Source organism: Penicillium arizonense (genome assembly GCF_001773325.1).
Source record: "Penicillium arizonense strain CBS 141311 chromosome Unknown PENARI_contig004, whole genome shotgun sequence".
Classification (NCBI taxonomy): Eukaryota; Fungi; Ascomycota; class Eurotiomycetes; order Eurotiales; family Aspergillaceae; genus Penicillium; species Penicillium arizonense.
Genome location: NW_019173281.1, coordinates 42,602 through 66,065, shown reverse-complemented (window position 1 = coordinate 66,065; position 23,464 = coordinate 42,602). Strand labels below are relative to the sequence as shown.

At 50.8% G+C, this 23,464-nt stretch overlaps 12 protein-coding genes across 12 annotated transcripts; 7 read left to right on the top strand and 5 right to left on the bottom strand.

Annotated features, from left to right (window-relative positions):
• Nucleotides 1–460: 460 nt before the first annotated feature.
• On the top strand, nucleotides 461–1,893 carry PENARI_c004G12003 (uncharacterized protein; the record flags this gene model as incomplete). Its single annotated transcript, XM_022629482.1, has 4 exons — nucleotides 461–1,091; nucleotides 1,145–1,359; nucleotides 1,408–1,469; nucleotides 1,761–1,893. 4 exons carry the CDS (start codon nucleotides 461–463, stop codon nucleotides 1,891–1,893), a joined length of 1,041 nt encoding a protein of 346 aa, XP_022490827.1.
• A 960-nt stretch (nucleotides 1,894–2,853) lies between these two features.
• PENARI_c004G06269 (uncharacterized protein) lies at nucleotides 2,854–4,848 on the top strand (the record flags this gene model as incomplete). Its single annotated transcript, XM_022629189.1, has 8 exons — nucleotides 2,854–2,882; nucleotides 2,933–3,111; nucleotides 3,213–3,520; nucleotides 3,584–3,845; nucleotides 3,904–4,341; nucleotides 4,413–4,519; nucleotides 4,569–4,668; nucleotides 4,718–4,848. The coding sequence occupies 8 exons, from the start codon at nucleotides 2,854–2,856 to the stop codon at nucleotides 4,846–4,848; spliced, it is 1,554 nt and encodes a 517-aa protein (XP_022491101.1).
• A 928-nt stretch (nucleotides 4,849–5,776) lies between these two features.
• On the top strand, nucleotides 5,777–7,943 carry PENARI_c004G11663 (LIM domain-containing protein; the record flags this gene model as incomplete). Its single annotated transcript, XM_022629469.1, has 3 exons — nucleotides 5,777–5,876; nucleotides 5,927–6,031; nucleotides 6,079–7,943. The coding sequence occupies 3 exons, from the start codon at nucleotides 5,777–5,779 to the stop codon at nucleotides 7,941–7,943; spliced, it is 2,070 nt and encodes a 689-aa protein (XP_022491086.1).
• Nucleotides 7,944–8,426: 483 nt separating this feature from the next.
• On the bottom strand, nucleotides 8,427–9,589 carry PENARI_c004G09839 (glycerophosphodiester phosphodiesterase; the record flags this gene model as incomplete). The annotated part of the gene is made up of 4 exons (XM_022629365.1): nucleotides 8,427–9,020; nucleotides 9,073–9,252; nucleotides 9,300–9,487; nucleotides 9,538–9,589. 4 exons carry the CDS (start codon nucleotides 9,587–9,589, stop codon nucleotides 8,427–8,429), a joined length of 1,014 nt encoding a protein of 337 aa, XP_022491262.1.
• Nucleotides 9,590–9,964: 375 nt separating this feature from the next.
• Nucleotides 9,965–11,136, top strand: PENARI_c004G10750 (zinc-dependent alcohol dehydrogenase family protein; the record flags this gene model as incomplete). Its single annotated transcript, XM_022629416.1, has 3 exons — nucleotides 9,965–10,103; nucleotides 10,162–10,617; nucleotides 10,667–11,136. The coding sequence occupies 3 exons, from the start codon at nucleotides 9,965–9,967 to the stop codon at nucleotides 11,134–11,136; spliced, it is 1,065 nt and encodes a 354-aa protein (XP_022491207.1).
• A 33-nt stretch (nucleotides 11,137–11,169) lies between these two features.
• On the bottom strand, nucleotides 11,170–11,760 carry PENARI_c004G02528 (cupin domain-containing protein; the record flags this gene model as incomplete). Its single annotated transcript, XM_022628986.1, has 1 exon — nucleotides 11,170–11,760. One exon carries the CDS (start codon nucleotides 11,758–11,760, stop codon nucleotides 11,170–11,172), a length of 591 nt encoding a protein of 196 aa, XP_022490880.1.
• Nucleotides 11,761–12,417: 657 nt separating this feature from the next.
• Nucleotides 12,418–14,036, bottom strand: PENARI_c004G03057 (putative MFS transporter; the record flags this gene model as incomplete). Its single annotated transcript, XM_022629011.1, has 3 exons — nucleotides 12,418–13,676; nucleotides 13,731–13,793; nucleotides 13,841–14,036. The coding sequence occupies 3 exons, from the start codon at nucleotides 14,034–14,036 to the stop codon at nucleotides 12,418–12,420; spliced, it is 1,518 nt and encodes a 505-aa protein (XP_022491237.1).
• A 1,084-nt stretch (nucleotides 14,037–15,120) lies between these two features.
• On the bottom strand, nucleotides 15,121–16,082 carry PENARI_c004G00701 (SDR family NAD(P)-dependent oxidoreductase; the record flags this gene model as incomplete). Its single annotated transcript, XM_022628898.1, has 2 exons — nucleotides 15,121–15,675; nucleotides 15,723–16,082. 2 exons carry the CDS (start codon nucleotides 16,080–16,082, stop codon nucleotides 15,121–15,123), a joined length of 915 nt encoding a protein of 304 aa, XP_022490934.1.
• Nucleotides 16,083–16,831: 749 nt separating this feature from the next.
• PENARI_c004G03602 (SGNH/GDSL hydrolase family protein) lies at nucleotides 16,832–18,169 on the top strand (the record flags this gene model as incomplete). The annotated part of the gene is made up of 4 exons (XM_022629042.1): nucleotides 16,832–16,876; nucleotides 16,937–17,373; nucleotides 17,421–17,531; nucleotides 17,584–18,169. The coding sequence occupies 4 exons, from the start codon at nucleotides 16,832–16,834 to the stop codon at nucleotides 18,167–18,169; spliced, it is 1,179 nt and encodes a 392-aa protein (XP_022490747.1).
• Nucleotides 18,170–18,386: 217 nt separating this feature from the next.
• PENARI_c004G00861 (purine-nucleoside phosphorylase) lies at nucleotides 18,387–19,630 on the bottom strand (the record flags this gene model as incomplete). The annotated part of the gene is made up of 2 exons (XM_022628909.1): nucleotides 18,387–19,460; nucleotides 19,508–19,630. 2 exons carry the CDS (start codon nucleotides 19,628–19,630, stop codon nucleotides 18,387–18,389), a joined length of 1,197 nt encoding a protein of 398 aa, XP_022490797.1.
• A 938-nt stretch (nucleotides 19,631–20,568) lies between these two features.
• Nucleotides 20,569–20,955, top strand: PENARI_c004G09017 (nuclear transport factor 2 family protein; the record flags this gene model as incomplete). The annotated part of the gene is made up of 1 exon (XM_022629320.1): nucleotides 20,569–20,955. One exon carries the CDS (start codon nucleotides 20,569–20,571, stop codon nucleotides 20,953–20,955), a length of 387 nt encoding a protein of 128 aa, XP_022490815.1.
• A 799-nt stretch (nucleotides 20,956–21,754) lies between these two features.
• Nucleotides 21,755–23,365, top strand: PENARI_c004G01915 (uncharacterized protein; the record flags this gene model as incomplete). Its single annotated transcript, XM_022628963.1, has 6 exons — nucleotides 21,755–21,848; nucleotides 21,897–22,015; nucleotides 22,070–22,142; nucleotides 22,198–23,004; nucleotides 23,054–23,227; nucleotides 23,283–23,365. The coding sequence occupies 6 exons, from the start codon at nucleotides 21,755–21,757 to the stop codon at nucleotides 23,363–23,365; spliced, it is 1,350 nt and encodes a 449-aa protein (XP_022490973.1).
• Between the last annotated feature and the right edge of the window lie 99 nt (nucleotides 23,366–23,464).

Sequence of the window (23,464 nt, the reverse complement as noted above, 5' to 3'; positions counted from 1 at the left end):
CTATGCCTGAGGAGGAACACCTCTGAAATGCTGCTCACAATGTTATATACCCCCAGAGTCGATTGCGGGGAGAGGTCTGGAGTGACGCAGAACCCCATGGGGAAGGGCTCTAGGGTATCTGTGCATCATTCGGCTTGTCTCCGACATTCAGTGAAGAATGTTGCGGGTGAAAGTTGCCTGATCCGTCTGAGCGGGGAATTTTAGTGTCGCGCTTGAGGGTTAGCGCAGTCCATTATTGCCCTAACTGAGTCGAAAATGGCAATGTTAGTTGAGGGGATATGCAAGCTTGGAGCCAACAGTTAGTGGAATTTAGGCGTTTAGTTAGTGTGGAGGATTCTAATATCGGGTTTGCTATCTGATCTCAAGTGGCAAAGAACTTGGAACCCAACAAGAACTTGTATAAGTATCCCGACCGAAAGACGTATAGCTATGGCTGCTATTACTATCTTCGATTGTCAAGATGCAGCTACCATTTGAATGTCAACCTGGCCTTTTAGCTGTCAATGATGGTCCTTTGAAGGATGTCAAGCCCCTCCACCAGTCGCAGCCAAACGAGCCCATAGAGATACTGCGGCAACGCTATGAAGAAGATGGATACCTCTTTCTCAGGGGCTTGATACCGTCTGCCGATGTGTGGAAGGCGCGGCATGAGTACTTTAATATGATGTTGCCAACAGGAGTCTTGGAAGAAGGAACTCAGCCCGTACAGGGGATCTTCAACCATTCCAAGTCCCCTGAGGAATTCCCTGGTATTGGTGCTGGCGGAGCAGGCAAGAATGGGCGTCCAGGTGGAGATAAAGCTTCACAGTTTGTGGACCTTGCTATAGACGCCCATTACCGTCAATGGTATGCGGAGGACTTTTGTCGGCACCCAGCGTTGATGGATTTTGTCTCTCGATTTACAGGTTGGGGATCGAATACACTGGGTCTTCGCAGATCACTTTTGCGAAACAATATCCCTGGTACTAAGCCTATTGGGGTTCATTACGATCAGATCTTTCTCCGTCACGGAGAACCAACTAGTGTGACTGCTTGGGTGCCTATTGGCGATATCAAAGTGAGCGGTGGAGGCTTGATTTACTTGGAGAACGGTAGGTCAAGGTGTTGCCACTCTGAACTGGATGCATTGACAGTAACGTTCCAGGGGATCCCGTCGGCCTCAAATGCGAAGAAGATTACAAAAAGAAGGCCAAGGCTGCTGGCTTCACAGAGCAGGAGGCTAAAGATGCATTCAACAACAACATGATGGCCACTGGTTTGCTTTCAGAGCTGCCTCTGGGCTTTGCCCGTGAGCACCAGCGACTCTGGCTGGTAGCTGAGTACGAAGCTGGCGACGTTGTTTTGCATAAGCCACATGCTGTATGAGTGTATTCCCCAATTTGCCGATCTCGACTGATCAATATTTAGATTCATGCTTCTACGATCAACAATGACCCTGACCGTGTCATTCGTCTAGCGACTGATTTGAGGTTTGTAGATTCTTCAAAGCCATTTGACACGGTATGGTTTTTCCCCCTAGCCTTACGGATTGCCTTGGACTAACAAAGGGCAGAGATGGAACAAGTTTTATGAAGTGGGAGATGGTGTATAAAATGTAGTTCCAATGCATTTCCATATACGTAACAACCACACTAGCATGGCGTACATAATTGATCTAGAGCCTAAATTGAATTATAGTGTATGGGTTTATCCCGAAAAGTAGTGAGTCAAACCTAAGGCCGAAACGTGTAGTCGAGGGGCTACCCATTTGAACTTATTAGATATGCCAACGCTCCTCAAACGTCTGGACTCCGAATTTCTGGGTTATTAGATGAAACATTTGTCTGGGAACGAGAATCTGTCCGCGGTAGCCGTTTGGTCACACGGACAGATTCCAGAACCCTAATGCAATGATGATAGTTCGCCGACGTCCAAGGACATCCCCCAGCCCAATGCAGGAAATGGCTCCAAAGAGTCCACCCACTGAAAACAAGGCTACAACGGTGCCCTGTGTCGTCGATTTGTGTAATCTCTCAGACGGATAGGCATCAATCACACCCATTTCGTGGAATTGGTTCTCTAAGCTCTGTAGGTCAGAAGTCCCCCAAGCTCCCTGGCCATAGTCTAGGGTCATGATTGCAGGCAGTGCACGCCAAGTATCGCTGCATAGTGGAGGCCATTGCCCCGAAGACCCAAAAAACGTGTCATATAGCGTGTAAGGAGAGATATGGGATTGAGTGCTCGGACGATTTCTCCAGGCCGCGTAATTCTCGTAAGGTTAATCGATCCAACCCTTGCATTGTGTTTGCTTTTTGCATTGCATTATTGGGTCAGCACCTAGGACCCCAGAGAACGTTTCACAGCATGTGCCTGAAGTTGTAATGTCTGTTTGCCTTTTAGTAGGAAGACTCTATTTACCGAGAGCGAAGATGTCAAGACTTATCGCCGAGCGACTTGGCTCTATTTGTGCAGATCGAACACTGAAACAGATATATTCTCCGACGTTCCCTACCGATATACGTGTATTCTGACTAGCAGATGACTGGTAGAATATCGATCGCTTTGGCTAAACATATAACAGGGGTAGTCTAAACAAAATCATACACATTGTCCTTGGGCGAAAGTATAAAGACGATGGAAACATATATATCGACCATCTATTTTCTGATACCCCAACATCCATTAAACAACATAGAGTAATTTAACCAAAAAAAGGAATGACGATAAACATGAAGCAGTCAAATGTGAGGTTAGTATAACTATGTACCAAGTTAACTTATAGCTCTATTTACTGGCGAGCCAAGCCGGATTAGGTCACCCCCGCGGACATGCGGGGAAACTTCCCCGGTCGAATTTATAAGAAACATCTTCGTCATGCCTGGGACTAAGAAGTCCCAATGCTGGTAAGTTGTGTGCTGGATGATCTGGCAAATCCCTGACTGTTGACTTCTAGCGATCCATGTCGAGATCTTCACCATAAATGTGCGTCCATCCGTTCCCCGAACGAGTTCCTCGCTAATGACCTGCAGGTGACGGAATTGTGCCAAACTGCAGCCGATGTGTTCGCACCGGACGCACATGTACACGGGGTCGACGAGAGACAAGGTTCCGACAGGCAAAGGGTCGATCTACGTGCGACCGATTTCCTAGCAATCAAGTTTGGCTACGGCCGCCACCCAGAGGTTGGACCAAGCTGGAATTTATGCGATACGTTCTGACCACCCGGTCTACAGTTGACTTCGTGCTCGAATCTGGTAGCGGAGAGCCAGATGATTTGACCGAGAGACCGTCTGATAATCCGTCACCGGGGAGGGGATCGGTTGGTGATGCCGACTCGGTGCCTCTGTCAGGGAGGCCTTCTTCCACTCTACCGCAATACCATGGCAATGGTCAACAAACACACGCGAAGAGAAGCGGTCGACTCTCACCCCTGTCGATGGGCGATATCTTGGAACGACCACACCAGCCTCGATCCTGGCCATTGAGAGATCCTCAGGAGGCACATCTCTTGCAGCATTTTGTGGACAAGATCGCACCGTTTGTGAGTATCGCCTCTCGAGGTCGAAGGGAGGAGCATTGTCTAATGACAAGGGGTGCGATATAGTTCGATTGCACCGATCGCCAACAGCATTTTGCTGTCCACATCCCGTATCGCGCCCGTCGATGTGAGACGCTATTCAATGCAATCCTCGCCATGTCAGCACGTCACTTGAATCGCACCACCTCTTTCGATCCTTTCGCCTCGGATCATTACTATCAAGCATGTTTGGAGAAATTAATCCCTGCGCTGGATGATCACGGCGTCACAATGGATGACGACTTGCTCGCTGCGACGGTCATTTTACGTTTGCTGGAAGAATTTGACGGTGAGCAGTGGATGTCTCCACCGTTATGTGTCAAGTCCTTTTCTGATGGTGATCGCAGTTCCACTGGCGGGGTCTGACCTTCGTGGCCACTCGTTTGGAACAAAAGCTTTCATTCAGGGCCCGGCCTCGATGACCACGACTCCAAGTCTACGCCAAGCTGTCTATTGGAGCGGTCTTCGCCAGGAGATTTACAATGCACTCAGCCTCCAACAAGCGCCCGATTTCGACATGAGCTCCCTGAACTCCTACTTTAGCCCACTGGGGCCAGATGCTTGTGACTGTGCATGGGCAAACCAGGCAATTGCGCATTGCGCGGATGTCTTGGTATTTTGTTTCGGGCAAGCTCATCGCTCGGCTATTGTGCACGCAGAGCTCAAAGCACAGAATCAGCAATGGAATGAGACGCGTCCTGATTCCTTCGACCCATATTTTGTCGGCGACGAGGTGGAGGTCGGGACCACCTTTCCTGACATTCGTTTCAGGTGTGCTTGGCATGGTATGTACATGTAGTAGGCCCCAATGCGAAAATCGGACTCCCGAAAATGGGCTGATCGCTTCCGATTATAGCAACTGGCAATCAGTACAACGATCTTGCGCGGATTCTTCTGTCTGTGCACGACCCAAGTGTGCCGACGGTTGGACCTTTGCGCAGGCGTCTCGTTCAGGAAGTAGATGTAAGCTGACCAAGCATACTTGCTTCACCAGGGACTGACAGATCACCAGGATCAAATTCGTCAAAGGGTTTGGACGGTATGCGGCGCTGCATTATCCAATGCCTCTGTTGCCCCAGCCATGGTTGTTGGGTGCATGGCCATTCACCTCTGTAAGCGCCAGGGAAGGAATCGCGAGGAGCTGAAGCTAATCAGCCACAGGTGGTGATCGGTTCACGGACCCACAGCAACAAGACCTTTTGATTCATGTTCTTATCCGAATGGATGCGCTCCATGGCTGGCCAACTGATGCGCTCCAGCGACAGCTTCGTGAGACCTGGGTCGTGCGCTGATGTTTCAGGAGAACCAAAGGATTCTTCTCCCCGGGCCGCCTTTACAGTACGAACATGATATGATGCGGTTCTCTAGCACGTAACGTCAAGGAGCAGCATCTCACCCTGCCAACTTTTCCCCCATCGGTAACTTGTATTTAGACAAAGGAATTCTGACCAGGGCAGGATCCAGCCCAGCAAAGTGAACGCGGTTGCGCTACTGTACAGGGGCTTCTACTACTCTATCTGGCCAAGCGTCAGGGTCCATTGTGAGTAAATTGACAACCACTGAGCTCGGGAGGAATTGGCCCCGCGGATCGTCAGGCAACACGGGCACAGAGCACGCAACTGGCGATCTTCTGTTGGTTCTAAGAATAAGTTATCACTCTCGCCACATGAGTTCATGTATGACAATTGCCAGGGTGTGAGCAAAGGCAGATCGAGGGACTCCTCCCCCACCGATTGCAAGCCTCGAAACTGAGGTGAACCATATGATTGGCAGTGAGAGGGGCGAGGCCCGGGAGCAGGCACCAGGAACGGACCAGTCGCAGTGCAAGCTGATGTTGTTTGCGGTGATCAATTGTATGCAGAGGCTCCAGGGGACCCTGTGCTCTTCTCCACCAGATGCACTCTGTAGATGAACTTATACTGTGTACACTTTGCATATGTGTACATAGTATGCGCGATAGACGCAATAGAACAATTTATACAGAAGTAATTACTTCAATCTACATACTCAACATCTAAATTAATATTAAGAAAAACGACGTGAACCCCCTGAGCCAACACTTACGCACCCCTTTCCGCACTGGAGACGCTACTCTCACTAGCGCTGGACTTTCCTCCTTTCGGAATTTAGCACTTCGATCGTCTCTCCTCCCTGGGGTTTCGAGTTCTTTCCTCTTGACTTCATTGTAGGTGATGGGCCAATTCAATGTCTTGAGTTGAGATGGCGTCCATGATCTTACCCAGCATCAAATGCTCGGATTGCGGTTGCAATGTCGAGATCTCGGCCCTGGGGGATCATGTCTGTGTGCAGACTGGCTATCGTAAGTGTCAATACTTGCCATCTCCTGCATCATGCTAATGCCGCGTATAGCCCCTGCGCTCCCATCACCACCTCCCTCCGCAGGGTTAGGATCGCCCGACCGACTGTCGAAGCCAGGGAGAGGACCTCCCCCGCGGATTGATCCATCGGTTGCCAGTATGTCTCAAATAACCATGTGGGAGATACGCAACTAACCCTAATAGACAAAGCATACCTGCAGCCGAACGTGCCTACGCCTGCCAGCAGTGTCGGTTTATCGCCCATGTCGGTCAGCGCTGCACCAAAATCTCCAATGCCACACAGCCCGGCCGATAACAGCTCCGTGATCGACTTGGATTCGGTTTTCTCGTTTCCAATGCCTGGAAACAGGTCGCCGACTCATGTACGGACACCGAGCCCAATGACTGGAGGAATGGCCAAGTCACTACCGCCGATTCCATCGTCATCGTTTGGACTGGGCATGGTGCCAGAGAACATACAGCTGCCCCCCAGTCCACTTCCGCCAGCAAAATCGCCAGCCCCAGAAATGAATCACTCGAGGGGAGACTCAGTGGCCAGCCGCAGCAGCTATGGATCATCTTTTTCTAGCAGCCGCTATGGTGACTCGACAGCGAGATCATCGACAAATAGCTTTACGCGTGGCTTTAGAACATTTATGGACGACACACCACCAGTGCCTCCAGCGCCTCTCCGCACTCCTAACAAGAATGCTTTCTCACGCGATTCAAACATGTCCGTTGTTTCATCCCGGGTTTCATCGCGAAGTGATAGGGAGGAGATCCATGGTGGATTCGACTTTGGCATTCCCACAGACCAGAACTCGACACTACACGAACTCCCCGAAGAGTCTCCCTCTGATGAACACCGGAGCAACGACGAATACGATTTCCAGTCATCTGCGCAGACTCACCTGCATCCCGCAGCAGCAGCGGCGGCGGAGCCAGGTAGTGATGTCCCCAGGAAAAACTCCGACGCAAGCACAGCCAGTGCATTGTCCGTGACAAGCTTTGCCCGTGCCCTTGGTCTCGAAGACCAAATGAACCACGACAGCTCTGCTTCGTCTGATTCGTCTCCTTCCGATGCGCGCAGTGGAAGTTCTATGTCCAGCCTTCCCTCCGATGCCAGCTTGAACCGACACAAGCCCACCGATCCTCTCAATCTAGGACCATTGGTTGAGGAACTACCAGCACGAACCCGACAGACCATTTTGGAAATTCCCGGTCGTCAACGCAGTCCTATGGAGGAGGTCCCTACCATTCCAGCTGCGTACTTCAGCCCAGACTCGCCTACCGATCCTGCCATCGGCCAAGGTGGTCTGTCCTTGATCGCATCAAAGGCAGAAGTAATCCCAACCCCTACTGGTCTGACACCGACTGAATCAAGAGAGCCTTCTCCTATGCCACCGCCCCAGCGATCCTTCACAGCACCAACCCCCCGCCCACCGACTCAATCAGCGACCCGCTCAAAAGGAATCTGCAAGGGATGTAACGAGACCATCACGGGCAAATCGATTTCATCCTCCGACGGTCGTTTAACTGGCCGTTACCACCGTGGTTGTTTCGTCTGCTTCGAGTGTCACTCACCCTTCCAGACTGCGGATTTCTACGTCCTCAACAACCGTCCCTTCTGCGCACAGCATTACCACGAGCGCAACGGTTCACTTTGCGCCGGTTGTCACACCGGTATCGAGGGTCACTATTTGGAGACTGTGGAGCGGAACCCAGCACGGCCAGACCGCCGTCGATTTCACACCGAGTGCTTGCAGTGTCGTACATGTCACATCCTCCTCAAGGGTGACTATTTTGAGTGGAATGGTGAAGTCTACTGTGAACGCGACGCCCGTCGTGCCGCTGGTTACTATCCACCACCTGGTCCTCCCGGCCCTCCTGGCCCTCCTGGCCGCCGACGTCCCACTCTTGCATCATCTCCGTTGTCTCAGTCTCGCGAGTTCCCGCCGGGCGGATACCCTCCATCTCCTATGCCAGGGCAAGGACTGCGCCCGCGTTTTCCCCCTGGAGGCGGAGGACGCTTCCCCGAGCGACGAACCACCAGGCTCATGATGATCTGAGCTGTCATACTTTATTCTTTTTACCCAGGGCTTGCCCTGGGTTGCACATCCTTTGTTCAGCACACCTCAGCGACAGACTCACACCTTGTCTACATTCTTCATTCTTTCTTTAGACCGCGATATACCCTCTGCTATCTCTGACCCATCTGGCTTTCGCTGACCATGGCGTTGACCGTCTGTTTTCATCCCATGTCTCATGGGCTTCCCTTCATCTGTATCCACTGGACCCTTTGCTTAGCACACTTTTTGCCCTTTGCTCTTTGGATGGTATCATATCAACCCGGCGTTCTTCTGCTTTTTGTTATGCCGACATGCTTAATGTATTATTTCATCTCTATCGGCTTGATATCTGGTTGGCGGTTTGTTTCTTGCACAGGATTTACAGGTTTAATGGATATAATGTTTCGTTCACTTCATTAATCCGAAATCGTAGCCATTATATCGTAACTCGTCTGTCGCTATACATGGTGAGATGATATCTATCTATTCCAGCTTGCGTTCTTCAAAATGCACGCGTTCAAGAGGAGGGAAGTGCTTGCGTTTGATGAACCAGGCAAATACGACAACATAGAGTGCCACAACGTAGATTTGCAACCGCTGTTTAAAGGAAATCCGATCCAGCTTGGGATCTGGCAAACTAAGTCCGCCCGAGTGTTCCTTCTCCCACTCGTCGCGGACTTGTCGGAATCGACCTGGCTCATCGGAGATGACGCCGTCGATCTTGTGTCGGATACACCAACGCATCAAGTTGGGGGCATTCACCGTCCAGACATACACTTGACGCCGAGCTGCTTGGGCTTCTTCTAAGAATCCTCGACCTAACGGCCCCATCAAGACCATCTGGTTGATGTTGAAGGATAGCCGTGGCACCTGGAGGAACTGCCTGGCATAGCTCACATCGACGCACACCAGTGAGACGGCATACCGGGGAAGATATTGTGTTCGGGCGGGAAGGTAGCGTGAGGACCAACATCCAAGGACGACTCGTCTGTGCCAGTCGGGCCCAATCCGAGGAATGGGTACTGACTCGATGGTTTTGGCAATCCGTTGCATTATATCGGCGGGCTCATTCGTAAGCTTAGGGGCATTAGCTACTACTTCTAGGACATGCACGGGAGAGGATTTCTACCTTGATATCAAGCAGGACCCAGATATGCTCGCGGCCAGGCTGTCTGAGGTATTCCAACACATCTACCAGCCGGGGCATGGGCTCATGGGGAGCCTGGACAGTGCGTAGAGTCTGTAGATACTCCCAGTCACATTCAATGACCTTCTTCTTCACCCCGTAGCAGCGCCGAAGGCTCGCATCCTTTAAACAATGAGTATGGGTCCCAGAAACAGATTGTATGCACCAACGTGGGACAGAACGACCACTCCATCCCGGGATGTATGAAGATCGAGTTCTAGAGCGTGTGTTCCAGCCTTAATGGCTTCATCGATTGCGAGAAGCGTATTTTCGGGGTATTGACCTTTGAATCCTCGATGGGAGATAGTGTGAGGCAGACGGGCGGACTCGCGGTCAACGGGTGAGTGAAGGAAATGCGCTTGGAGGGATCAGTTATACGGTCAACCCCCGCGGGAGAGTGTCACCAACCTGGGATACCATGCAAAGGCCCTTCCTGGGCTATAGAGGACGAGACGGCCATCTTGATTGTACAAGTTGAGCCCTTGAGGAGAGTTGGGCAACCTGAAAGGTCCTCCACCGGAGTTTGGCGGAGATACCGGCGACCCCAAACCCCGCCAGGCTGAGCTGGCTGCTCACATTGGTGTGGCCCTTTATGCATCTATGCTGCACGAGAACCAAAAAGTGGTGATCAACATCTCCATTGCCCGGACATCGAGCATCGAGTTTCAAATGTTAAGGAGTTCAACCCTCCAACCTTTCCGAGGTCCAAAGTTGCCGCGACGTTCTCCCTGATTACTCAGCGCCTCCATGACATCTCTAAGCCATCTCCAACTTTCTCCATTTGTTGCTTGAGACATTGAGGGCTTCTGTTCTCAACCTCTGAAGCAATTTGAAAATGGCTGTTCAACAATGGATTACACCCTTGAAAGGTCTGGACAGTCTCACACGGACCGAAGCTCCAATGCCTGTGGCAGGCAAAGGCGAAGTCTTGGTGGAGATCCGCGCTGTGTCTTTGAATTACCGCGACGTCGAAGGTCAGTCTCTTGCCAAGCGGAACATGAACATAAAGGATCCTAACGAATTCCTCTCCAGTGACCAATGGCGAGTATAAGCACCACAAAACCGCCGAACAAGATGCCACAATCGTGCCCTGCTCGGACATGTGCGGAGTAGTGACGCAGATCGGACCCGATGTGACGAAATGGAGAGTCGGCGACCGAGTCCTCTCGACCTTCCTCCCCGATCACCAAACCGGCCAGGTGACTGAGAAGCAGCTTGGCGGGAGTATCGGATTGCCTCACGATGGAGTCCTGCAAACACACCGGGTCTTCCCCGAGTACGGCCTGGTGGAAGCTCCCTCGTTCATGTCAGATGTGGAGGCTGCTACACTTCCCATTGCCTCTGTCACAGCATGGATGTCTATCAACGGAATGCGACCAATGTCACAGAATGGGGGAAGCGGCGGGAAGGACGAATTTATCCTCCTTCAGGGAACCGGCGGCGTAGCAATTGCTGGACTACAGATTGCCAAAGCCGCCGGTGCAAAGGGTGAGTGATATCCGATGATGTGCAATGGCGGTCTCTGACTGTCAAGTAGTGATCATCACCTCCTCGTCCGATGCCAAATTGGACCAGGCCAAGAAGCTCGGTGCCGATTTCACTATCAACTACCGCACCAACCCCAACTGGGAAGCGGAGGTCATGAAGTTCACAGAGAACCGGGGCGTTGACATCATTCTCGAGGTTGGTGGCGCCAAAACTCTGCGAAAGAGCTTCGATTGCATCGCCTTTGGTGGACTGATTAACTGCATCGGCTACGTTTCGGGCAAGATGGATACCGACGAGGATCGTCTTAACGTCAACCTCCTAACTCTCCGCCGTATAGTGACCCTCAAGGGCATCATCAACGGCCCCAAGGATCGCTTCGAGGAAATGATTCGTTTCTATCAGGAACAACAGATTCACCCGGTCGTCAACCGAGTCTTTTCGTTCGCTGAATCCAAGGAAGCATTCAAATTTCTGGAGAGCGGCAGCCACTTTGGTAAGGTAGTTATCAAAGTCCAGTAAATAAGATATAACAACAAATAAAGAATTGAACAGTTAAAGAGAAGAGGATTCCTTGGGCTGGCTATTCCCACTTGGGGGGATGATGCCGGTCGCAATTCCCAGTTCTTCACCCATTTCCTTTCCAGCCACAGTCAATTTCTGGCAGTCCTGCAGCACGAAGAGCATCCGCGCCCATTCGGTCTCGCTGGGGTTTCGCCAGCCGTGCATCGTGGCCCGCTGCACTGCGACATCCCCACGATGCATGAGGGTTGGCTCGCCCTCCTCCAGGATCAATTCAATTTGGCCCTCGAGGACCACACCGTAGTCCAGACTCTGAGTCCGGTGAACGACGGCCGTGTTGTTGGGGGCAAAGTCCACAATGCGGCATACGGTTCCGCCAGGGTTGACCAGACCCATATGCTTTGATTGCTGGACTTTCTCGTGCGCCCTGAGGTCCGCATCGTTGTTCAGGTCTGCGGGGAACTGGGAGGTGTAGACAACGTTGAATGCCATGGAGCTTTCGTCCAGCGACTCCCATTGCCCCGCGTTCGATGAATGGATTACTGCTTTCCCTTCGGCATTGTGGCCGGTGATGTGCCGAGTAACACCACGAAGAGGCGAGAGTTGACCGGAGTTGGACGCCATTTGAAGAGAGAGAGAGGAGTAAATAGGAGAAGAGTTCGACTCAAAGTTAAAGAAGGCGGGACAAAACCCAGCACCTCTCGGTTTTATAGCCACAGAAGACAAGTCGACATCCGGCCCCACTGTGTCTCAGCGGTGAGCTCGAACGATCTCATTGTCTGCTGCCGTATTCTGCGTGTTCCTTGCTGCTGTGGCCGTGTTCGCAAGCCGCATGTCGGAGGTCATATTGAAAGATTGGCGCCTGATATCCCCGATTGGGCATTGCGGGGTGATAGACTTCAAGTCCGATGTCCGAGCATAACGCCGAAGATTGCTGAGGTGTGAGTTATCTTGGATGAGAGAGAGGGAGAGGTGAAAAGTGAAAGACATCAAAGATCCCAGGTGAGAGATCCAAGCAAGGATCACGTGGGATATACAGGGGCCAGTTTCTTCTGCATCCCACGTCCCCAACATCCACCTCATGGACCCTTGAAGATTATAAAACAATCAAGTTTACCCCAGAGAACCCCCACGCTCGCTTGGATTTGCGGGGGAACTTCGCGGGGAGATGAGCAGATGAGCGTGGGATGGGAGAACCGTGTCATCGGCAATCGGCACGAAGAGGTGGGCTATGAACAGATTTTCATTCGCTAGGTACAGGGTTTAGGCTCGAACTTCCTATTACAAAAACCAGCGGAATTCAGGAGACGACGGACCGTCTCTCAATCGCTCAGTCGGGATATCCCGTGCTTGGATCGTCACTCCGTCTCGGCGATCGCGTCGCTTGTTGTCCATCCACATGTAAAAGCCCAAGCAGGCGGCCAGACAGGCACCGGCGGCGCCGAAGGCAGCAACGCTGATCAACGCGGGCATATACTTGGGCGCATCTTGCTCGCGGAATAGGTTGCTGCTCACCAAGCCCATCAGGTTAGCCAATGGCACACCGATACTCGTCAAAAGCACACGGCGACCTTCGTGGGCGATGTTGTTGTTATACCAGGTGCTGAGCAGTACCGATGGCGCAGATGTTCCCCAAGTCATCATGAAGGTAGCAAAGTAGGCCACTTGCAGGTTGTTTGGAACGTCGTCGATGGATGCATAGATCATGAATCCGGAAAACGTGAGCAGGAAGCCCAGCACGATGAAAGGCGATCGAAGCTTGACCCAATCTGAAGTGAAGGCGAGAACTAGCAGCATCACTGCTCCACTCACATTCGGGGCCACGGTGTATAGGTTGGTCTTGACAGTGGAATAGCCCAATCCTCCGACAATCTGGGGCATGAACAATGCGACACCCTGCAATGGCACACCAAGGCAGATTTCAATGCACAGGAAGACATAAGTAGTGGGATGTTTAAAGATCGCAATCGCCTCGCGGAACCTGAACTTTTCGTTGACCACCGCACTAGAGTCGACCTGGATACGGTGGAAAGCCAGCGCCTTCTCCTCCTCGGATAGGAACTTGGCCTCGGCTGCACTGCGGGGCAGATAGATGAAGGCAAAGACGGCAAAGAGCACAGTCACTCCACCTTCAATTATGAAGAGGTATCGCCAGTTAGGCAGACTAGAACCCTTGATCTGGAACACGCCAAATGCAATGAGTCCGGAGAAGGCATTGGCGATGTTGGAGGCAGCGTAGAAAACGGCCAGACGACGAGCCAGCTCGCCGCGACGGTAGAAGGTGGTCAGGTAGTAAATAACCAAGGGGAAGAAGGCGGCCTCAGACATGCCCAGGAACCAGCGCAGAGCAAACATGCCACCAAAGTTGTGGGCGGCCGAAGACAGAATCGTGAAGGAGCCAAAGGAGAACATTAGGATTGGCAATACGCGTGCCGGACTGAACTTTTTTCCCAGCATCGAGAATGGTGGTGCAAATACCACAAAAGGCACAAAGAAGATCGATAGTAGGAGATTGTACTCATTGGGCTTGAAGTTGAGGTCTGTCAGGGCATGGGGTTAGTATACAGACTCACTCTTTGATCAATATCACTTACCCTTCGTCATTCCATCAGTCTTTGCATTTCCCAGGTTTCCCTTATCCAGGGCATTGAACAGGTCTATCCAAGTCAGTCCTGATCGAGATATCATGGCACACCAAGCTTACACATAATTGCCAGTATAGGGAGAAGGCGAAAATCAAACTTCCGACACAGACGGCGCTCAGCCTTGTGATCAACCACCCGGGTGACTTCGTCAATGACTCCAGGAGCAGATGCATAGCCGTGTAGTTTGTTGGGCTCGTCAATCCCAATCGTGTCGGTCTTGGTCATGCCGTCCGGCTGCTTAGGACTGGACGCCATATTGGAGGAAAAAGTAGTATAGACAAGAAAATTAAAGAAGCTGACAGCTCCATGTCAGAGGCGAGGACTGTCTTATCAAGGTGACATCCCTTGCTCTATTAGATAAGAATAATGTTGCATCCTGTAGGTCTTCGAGATGTCACCCCCACGCTTCTCCGCATCGAAGGTTAGGGCTGGAAGGGTAAAGATCGCCAAATTCCGACAGTTGCATCCGCAGGCAATTCGTAGTCTTATCGAAGGAAGATAAGTATCTACTTGGCTAGTTCACTTATATGCAAAGTTATCTACAAGAGAGATAAGCATTCCCTTAGTTAACCCCTTTTCTCCTTTTGTTCATCCCATGCTGATCGTGTTTCACTTTTTATTCCTTCACATTCCTTCTAGATATTCTAGACATTTCTATTTCCGGGTGGAAGGCTTGTTCCGCGAGGTTGCATTGCATGACCTCACCACGTAAAACGCCGGATTGAGGGGAAAGCTATTTCCCCGGAACCCCAGGCACAACCCTATTTCTCTGTTTCCTTATATTTCGCTATATTGCAGTTCAAGATGTCAGCATCTGCTTTGTAACATATCAAGAATCCCGTTTATGGTTTTCATTTCAGACGTGTATAGAATCATTACCCTGGTCTTAAGCCAACCAGGGGTCATTTCGGCGAGTGATGGTATCATCATAGAAACATAATATGTAACGTTAACATAAGGAAAGGTGTTAACTTACTAGTATTTACTGACATTACCAGCTGTTCATTTATAGTTGAAGATTTTCATCTTATGTTTATATATTCTCTTCTCGCATACATTCTCATCCACCCCCTGGCCCCCTAGAACCCCATAATCCGACCCGACTGGCTACTCTAACTAAAATCTTCAACTAAGAATATTAGTCACTTCAAGTGACTCACGAATAGTGGATTTACATATGACTGACATCTCGTATTCCTCACGGACTCCGTCATATGGTTGGTCTAATTGTGATATGCGAGCGGCATCCCTACGTGGATACGAGATATACTATAATGTCAATGAACATGACTATGCATTGTTTTTATGAGACTATAGAGGCGCATTGTTTGACAATGACTCAACCTCTGCGAACCTTTGCATCGGCCTGGATAGCCTGGTCGGCACGGCCCTTCCAGCCCTCCTCCCAGCGAGATAGAGCAGGTCGCTCTTCGTATACATCTGCACTTCCCCATTTCATTCGTGCTTGATCAAGAGCACGGTCGGTCTCTCCATCAGGGCAGATGATGTAAAATGATCCCTTTTCTAGACCAGTCCACAATTCCTCGGCTACCTGGCTCGGATACCAGGCTCCGACTGGCTTCTTCACATCTGACTCACTGGTTGGGCCCACATTGCCCATTAGACCTGTCCATGTCCAGCCAGGGATGAGTAGGTGAACGGAGATGTGTGCGGTGGACGGGTCGGAGCGGAGATCGTGTGCAAGGTGCTCAGTCAAACTTTTGATCGCGGCCTTCGAAGCATTGTAGGCGGGATTGCTCCCGGGAGGATTGGTAATACCTTGCTTTGAGCCAGTGACTACGATGGACTTGGCTGCTTTAGACTCTGAGGATAGAAGGAGTGGGAGAATAGCGTCCAGTCCATTCAAGGGACCAAAGACATTCGTGTCAAAGGTCTAATCGTGTGAGCTCTTCGCTCTGAAGCAGAGACCTGGCGTCTTACCTTTGTCCAATATTCCTGATCTAACCAAGCGTTCATTCGACCTTTATCGGCCGTTTGTGGCTTATATCCTTTGCCCGCATTCAACACGACCAGGTCAATATCCGCAAAACTTGCCCCAATCTGCCCCGCGATCTCTTTCCACGCGACGCGATCGGCGACATCTAACACATAGGCTTCGGTTTGAAGTCTGGGATCCAGATCCCTTAGGATATCTTTTGCTTTGATCAAATTGTCATTGTCGATGTCGAGGAGAGCCAAGTGCATCCCCTTGCTCCGACAGAGCTTGGCAATAGCAAAACCAACGCCTGACGCAGCGCCAGTGATCAAAGCGGTCTTTTGGGATTGGATGACGTTACTCATGATGGGTTGCAGTTCGAGAATACAATAAAGTGTACAATGAGTGCGAGAGAAGAAGAAAGAGGAAGAGGAAGAAGAATAATGGGTAGCATGTCATCACGGGGTTAGCGGAGATAGCTTTGAGAGATCCGATGAACTATAAGCAACTGAATATTTCATGTAGGCGACAGTGAATGATATTCTCTATCAAAATCCTGATATCAGAAGAGGACATGTTTGTCAGTTGACTAGTGTTGCAGCGATGAGCCCAAGGTATAAACTGCCCTGTGAAATAGTCAAGCAGGGTTGGGAGGGTTTTGGGGGAGGGGGTTAAGGGAAGGTTGTATATAGCCGCCAGTGGGATTCCCACAGGTACATGAGCCTGTGAATGACTTCTGCCATGTCGATATCCCTGTCGGTTGAACTGCACACACAGTACTCCCCCGCAATTTCACCCGGTGTGGAGTGTATACGCGGGGCATAGCGAAGGGCAATATTATCCACATTAGCCGGAGATGCTTGTTCTTTTGAGGAAATCACCTATAAATGAGAGGCAAAGGATTTAAACTGGAATGGACGTCGGGTGCGTTCTAAAGCATACTACTCAAACATATTGGATTTGACTGCTCGCTTTCATGATGAATATACTGGTTAACCCTATTCCGTATCTGCTTTTTCTGTTTGCACATTCAGTACTCTCTGTGCCAGTTTTAGCACGAAATGACCATGGGAAGGAAGAGAAAGACTCGCATTGGGTGAACATATGGACGGCAATGCCTCAACTGGTCGAACCAGCTAACCTCCCTCCTGCTCCATTTGTGCGTCCCTATTCACTACCTGGAAAGGAATTCATGGCTTGACACTGAAGATGGATATAGAATGGATCCACGTCTGTCTTCGCCAACACCACCATCCGCCAAACTATTCAGGTCTCATTAGAAGCACAAGAGTTTCGTCTTCGCCTGTCCAACTCATTCGGTGTGAATCAACTCAATATCACCCGCGTGTCTGTTGGTTTGCCAGCAACACAGCAAGCAGGGACTAGTGTTGCGCAGGTTGAGTCGTTGAAACCCGTTCGTTTCAGTGGAAATCCGAGTGTTCTGATTGCCAATGGCGGGCTGGCAGTGTCTGATCCGATTAAACTTCCCGTAAAGGCTAAATCTATTCTCATGATCAGCATTTATCTTGAAAACGGACAGGAGGGATTTGCTATTACGGGCCATCCGGGGAGTAGGACTACCTCATACTTGACCATTGGGGATTGGACCGGCGCACGAAATATTACGGACTCGTCTGCTCAAACAACAGATCATTGGTGAGGCCTCATTTCTCAGAACTGATGTAATTTCTCACATATTTCAGGTATCTCATCAGTGGAGTCGAGGCGTGGCTACCTTCTCGATCCAGTGGCTTCGTGATCATCGGAGACAGTATCACCGATGGCCGGGGAAGCACTACAAATGAAAACAATCGGTATGAATGCTTCCAAGCTTGGACGTGCTTCTGGGGTAACTGAACAAGACAGTTGGCCGGATTTGCTTTTGAAAAGAATGCAGAAACATGACTCCACGTCGAATATCGCGACCCTCAACCAAGCAGCTGGAGGAAACCGCATTCTCCAAGATGGCCTTGGTCCCAGTGTACTCAGCCGTATTGACCGGGATGTGCTAGCGCAATCAGGTGTGCGGTATGCCATGATTTTCGAAGGTGTGAACGATATTGGTGTCGCGAGCGCCGATGCTGTCTCACAGGCCGAGATAGACAAACAACTTGTGGCAGCATATAAACAAATCGTGACACGGATACATGCTTTAGGTATCCCTGTTTTTGGGGCTACCATTACTCCGTTCGGCTCACCCTCTGCCTCTGATTATAAACAACCCTATTCGGATCCGGGGCGTGAGAAGACTCGTGAACGAATCAACGCGTTTATCCGGGAAAGTGGCATATTTGATGCCGTGCTTGACTTCGATCGAGTGCTGAGAGATCCCCAAGCCCCGTCTCAGCTGTTGGGGAAGTATGACTCGGGTGATCATCTGCATCCTAATGTCGCGGGATATCAAGCGTTGGCAGATTACTTCCCTCTTGATATCTTCTCTGGCTCAGATTGACGCTCAAGGTGGCGGACCAGAGGTCTATGGAAGTACAGACTACGTCAGCTATACACAATATGTGAAGAGATAGCTGGGAGACTGAATAACGTTGCTCATTTTGTAGAACCATCATGACATAGACCTGACATTTATTCTCAGGTCCAATCATAAATACATATAAGATTACACTTTAGCAAGGTCAGGACATTAACGCTGTTTCAAGAGCGGAAATCCTTTAACCGCGGCGACTGAGGCGCCGCGAGACACTGCGCTTCTTGAATGCGCCGCTGTCCACAAGAGCCTGCTTCCGTCCTGGTCCAAAGTCCGGGGTACCACCCAGAGTACCGAAGATATCGCCAATGTAGTTGGTAGGCTCCACTCCGGCGGAGAACGTAGTGTGCCATCCGTCGAGAATACCCTCAATGACCTTGATTCCAGCGACATATATGTTCTCAAGAGCAGGTGAAAAGCCACCCTGGTCGGCGTAGAGGAGGTTGTAGACGGCCGACGAACCGGGATAGGGGCGGTCAAAGTCCGATGCAGTGCGCATCACGATGATGCGGGAGAAGTCAGTCAGCTTGCGGGCCGACGAGCGGAGAAGGACTTCAAGGGTTGCGTTGTCCTCCTGGGCGGTGGAACAATAGTCACCAGTGCCGTTTGTCAAGATCTTGGTGGTGTTTTCAAATGCCGAGCCAAGAATATTTCCGCTATAGTACACATCCGACGTTGCAACATCGCATTCGAGAACACTCGGGCCCAAGGTAGCGGCCTTGAACTTTCCACTGGGAGTCGCATAGTGCTTGCGGTAAGCCTGAGCGGTGGCCGAATCAGAAAGGTTGGCCTTGCGCGCAAAGTCGGCAGCGATGGTGCGCAGCTCCGCGTTGACCTCGAACACTTCAGTTCCGTAGATGCTGGTGGGGTACTGGTCGGGGTAGTCCGCGCCTTGAGGGATATATCCAGTCGAGTAGTTGCTGTCGAGCTCCCGAATATCAATCTCGTACTGCAGCGCAACCTGAACAGCGTACCGCGCAAAGGTCACTGATCCAGTGGTGGCCTTCTTGGGGCTGACACCGGCAATACCCGCAATGAAGAAGTATGTCCGAGTGAGGTCGAAGAGAGGGGAGAAGGCAACGGAGGTGACCGTGGTCGCGGCATTGATTTCGGACTCACCGGTGATCAGTTGGCAGATCTCGTAGTCTTCGGTGCAGTGGACGTCCGGGTACAGAGGCGACAGACCAGGGAGAGTGATGTTGTGGGCCAACAAGTCGAATTCAGGGATGTTCCACCAGGCTTCAGCTTCCGGTTCAAACTATAGTAAGTTAGCCATGCCACAGAAAGCTCGAGTGAGGCACATACCATGGAGACGATGAACACCTTGGGCGCAATGGGCTCCCGAGAGGCCTTGTGGGCAGTGCCGGTAGCTCCGCATAGGGAGCTACCAAGCAGGAACGAGGCTGCCAAAGTCTGAAGGAGACGCATGGTGAATTGGTCGCAGGGCTTGGATTGAGCTGGTCCTGCGACCACGCCCTTTTATATGAGCGAATCGTGAAGAATCTGTAAAGCGCCTTCCGCGCTAGTGAGACACCATTTGCCCATGAGTGGGCATCTTTAGCCCAGTATAGTTATGATCTGCACCAAACGGTGAACCGCGACGAGAAAAATATCGCCGAGTTCCCGATTGGCGTTTTTTGACGGGGCTCCATTGCTTAGTTCGAGATCCAGGTACCGATATGATAAACAGTGACCAATTGTGTGAGTGTGCTTATCACGGTATCAAAGTTGAGAAGATTCAAGTCGGAGGTTGCCGAGAATATAGAAGAACAAAGCAGAAGATAGGCAACCTGAAAGCAAATGACCAATATCTGCAGATATCAACGGGATCCAGGGGGAGGGCCAGTTCCGTGGTTCCGACCGCACAATCTCTTTCTTTTCTTCTTTTCTCTTCTTCACTTTGTCAGTTTCGCGCTTTTCGAGTCCTGATGCTCTGGCCTCTGTCAGTTTCTCATTAACAGGTGTAGCTGTGTCAGCTACAACCCTAGGGACATTATTCCAATGCAGATGTACTGTTGACCACGTGGACATAAATAGCCTCACAGAGATCCAGGTCAGGTGACCTGGATGACCTAGGCCAGTGACGCCAGGGGCTTCAAGCCACCGTGTGACTGAAGCCGTTGTACGTGGGGCATGACGCATGTCAAGTGCAAGAATAGACTGACAACAGTCAACAGTTGACAGTTGCCCATGGGCGAAGTGCTGATCCCCGGAGATTAACCTCCAACGTCATCTGACGTCACTTTAATCTATATAAAATCAAGGTCGCCTGTTTACATACACTGCCCGTTCTGCTCCATTTGCACTTGGTATCTCTAGTACAAGTCTGCATCCATAATCCTCCTTCCTGTCTATCCCTCTACATCATGCCGTCCATCCACGACCGTATTCGCGAGGAACTCCTCAACAAGGAGCGCGCCCTCTGGACTGCACTCACTTCTGCAGATCCAGCACCAGCAGTCTTCAAGCTCAGCAACCCAGAAGCAAACTTCATGTTCCCTCAAATGGAGATCCTCACGCTTCAGGATGAGGAGACCTTTAAGAAAGCACTTCGCCCACCCTTCCACCGATTCGACGGGTACCAGTTTGAAGAAGTACGAACAATCATCGTCGATTTGATGGCTGGTGTCGTGACATACAAAATTCGCGCCGTGAGGGGGAATAAGGAATACACAGCTACGGGGTCGACAACTTGGAGTCAGGGATCGGATGGCGAGTGGACGATTGCTTCCCACTCCGAAACATTGCTGTAATGGGCTAGGTGTCTACAATTTTGGGCTATGAATCTGCGGACAGATGATCTAGGCGATCGGCGAACGTGTATTTAAGTGATATGGTGCAACGCATCACGAGTCAACGAACCTTTTAATGCCATGTTTGTGAATTGAACCACTTCGACACGGCAGAAAGCAGTAGTGTTTACCACAGTAGTTACCGATCAGCCGTCTAGACTATCGTGATGATGAATACATCTCTAGTGACCTGCATTCAAAATGACATACTTCACTGATTGTCACATCTTTCCAAAGGTACTGACTAGCATTAAATACACTAGAGTGAGAAGGATTAAATACAGTGTACATACTGCTTTTGGGTGGGTCGAGTTCCCACTGCATGCATCCATCATTGAGTGACGATATGCAGGATTCCAATAGCGCAAATGCAGGGGCTCCTTGCTTTAAATTTCGTGTCCTACAGTGCATTTCGTGGCAACCCGACTGTCTGCTACAGTAGACTGCGGACAACATCGCAGGAATGGCAAGAGAAAGAGTCGCCGGAGGAGGCTCAATATATTCGTCCACCCCTTGGTGAGAAATCTGGATGGTTATGCTCGTGAACACTGGCCAAGAAATCCCTTGAGTTAGAACACGAAAGACAATGCATACAAGCCTGCAGCAGGCGATCCACAGTAGTTGATCCATGAGTCAGCCTCAGCAGGGTGCGGTTGTGTTCAAGGGGGCACCAGTCGACCTCTGACCATTTGACCAGAAATAGTACTGTCAAAAAGAATACTTGAGCACTCGAAACAAAGTTCCATTCAGTGTGGCCACTATGACACCCCTAGACCAAGAAGAGCCATGGGGCTTCCGATGGCGATCATCCCCATACTTCATTGTCACGGTCATGGCGGTGGCCTTGCTCACGGGTAAGCTTCCTGCGTAAAAGAATAAGTGCCATTTGACTGAGTTCATAGATGAGTATCTATACGGGTTCCTTGTTCCCATCTTCCCCTTTATCGTGGAGACTCGTTTGGGTATTGATGCGTTGCTCACCCAGCGGATCAGCCTTGCGCTGCTTTCCGAGAGTGCGCTGGTCAGTGTTATAGCAAGTCCAGTGATCGGACACTATGCTGACCGCTCCTCTGAGAAACGAGCCTGGCTATTGTCTGGACTTGCGGGTGCCTTGCTGGGCTCTTTGATTCTTGCTTTGGCCACCTCATGTAGGTGACATACGGTATTTCCCAGCGTCCTCGGATAAACTAACCAAGTCTGCAGTATTTGCTCTTTTTGCGGGGCGGCTGATGCAAGCATTGGGAAGTGCATGTGTTTGGGTTATAGGCTTCGCAACCATCGCCGACCATGTCCCTGCAGATGATCTGGGTAAAGTATATGGCTTCGTGGCTATTGCCATTTCCGTTGGCACATCCGGTGGTCCGCTTGTAGCTGGAATTCTTTTTGACCTCGGTGGCTATTGGACTGCTTGGTCTAGTGTCCTCGTGGTTATTGTATTTGATATCGTTCTTCGGATTCTCATGCTAGAGAAGACACAACGTGACCCAGTGCAGGCAAAGGCTGGCAACGATACAGAGAGGGATGCACTCATTCCACCACCATCGACAAACTCGGAGGATCGGGCAGAACGGCTATCCGTGAAGGAGAAGACGGGGCTCGAATTCTACCTGTGTTTGTTTGGCAACGGTCGCTTCCTCGGTGGAGTCGTCAGCTACTTCTGCTTCGCCATTCTAACCACCAGCTTCGACACGACTCTCCCGCTTCATGTGCGTGACATATTTCACTGGAAGAGTCTCCCAGCTGGTCTCTTGTTTGCCGCTTTTCAGGGCCCTGCCGTGTTCCTTGCTGTTCCTGTAGGCTGGCTGAAGGATAAAGTGGGCACTCGACACCCAACAACGATTGGCTTTGTTCTCCTTGTTCCTATCTTGTGGATGATCGGAGTACCGGGAGACGAGCGCTTCCCATGGGCAAATCAAGGCAACCTGGGTCAGACGTTATACAGCGTTGCGGTTACCTGTGCCGGGGTCGTAATCTGTCTGTTGAACGGGGTAGGGATGATGGAAGCCGCTCGTTAGTTCTGCGAAACTCCGGCCCTATGTTCCATACTAATGCACTATAGAGGCCGTTGATGAGATCCAAGACGCGAATCCTGGGATCTTTGGGCCCAATGGAGGGTATTCTAGAGCAATCTCTGTTGTCAGCGTCAGCTGGACTCTGGGGATGTTCTTCGGCCCCATTCTATCGGGATATGCGACGGAGCAAATCGGATACTATGAGATGAACTGTTTGTTAGGTTTGTCGGTCCCTGTCAAAATTCTTCAGGCTATGTGGGCGCTAATCAAACCCAGCGGGGATGTGTGCCTTATGCTCTGTGGTGGCCTCCTGGAACCTGAAGTCTGTGCCCCAACAATTTGCAAGTAACAAGACTTGAGTGGAGTTTTAGCATGGAAGAAAAACCTGGACAAGCGGCCGTTTGATATTGGGGAAATCCCACCGGTGTTTGAGATTGGAAGATAGAGTAAGTTAGCGA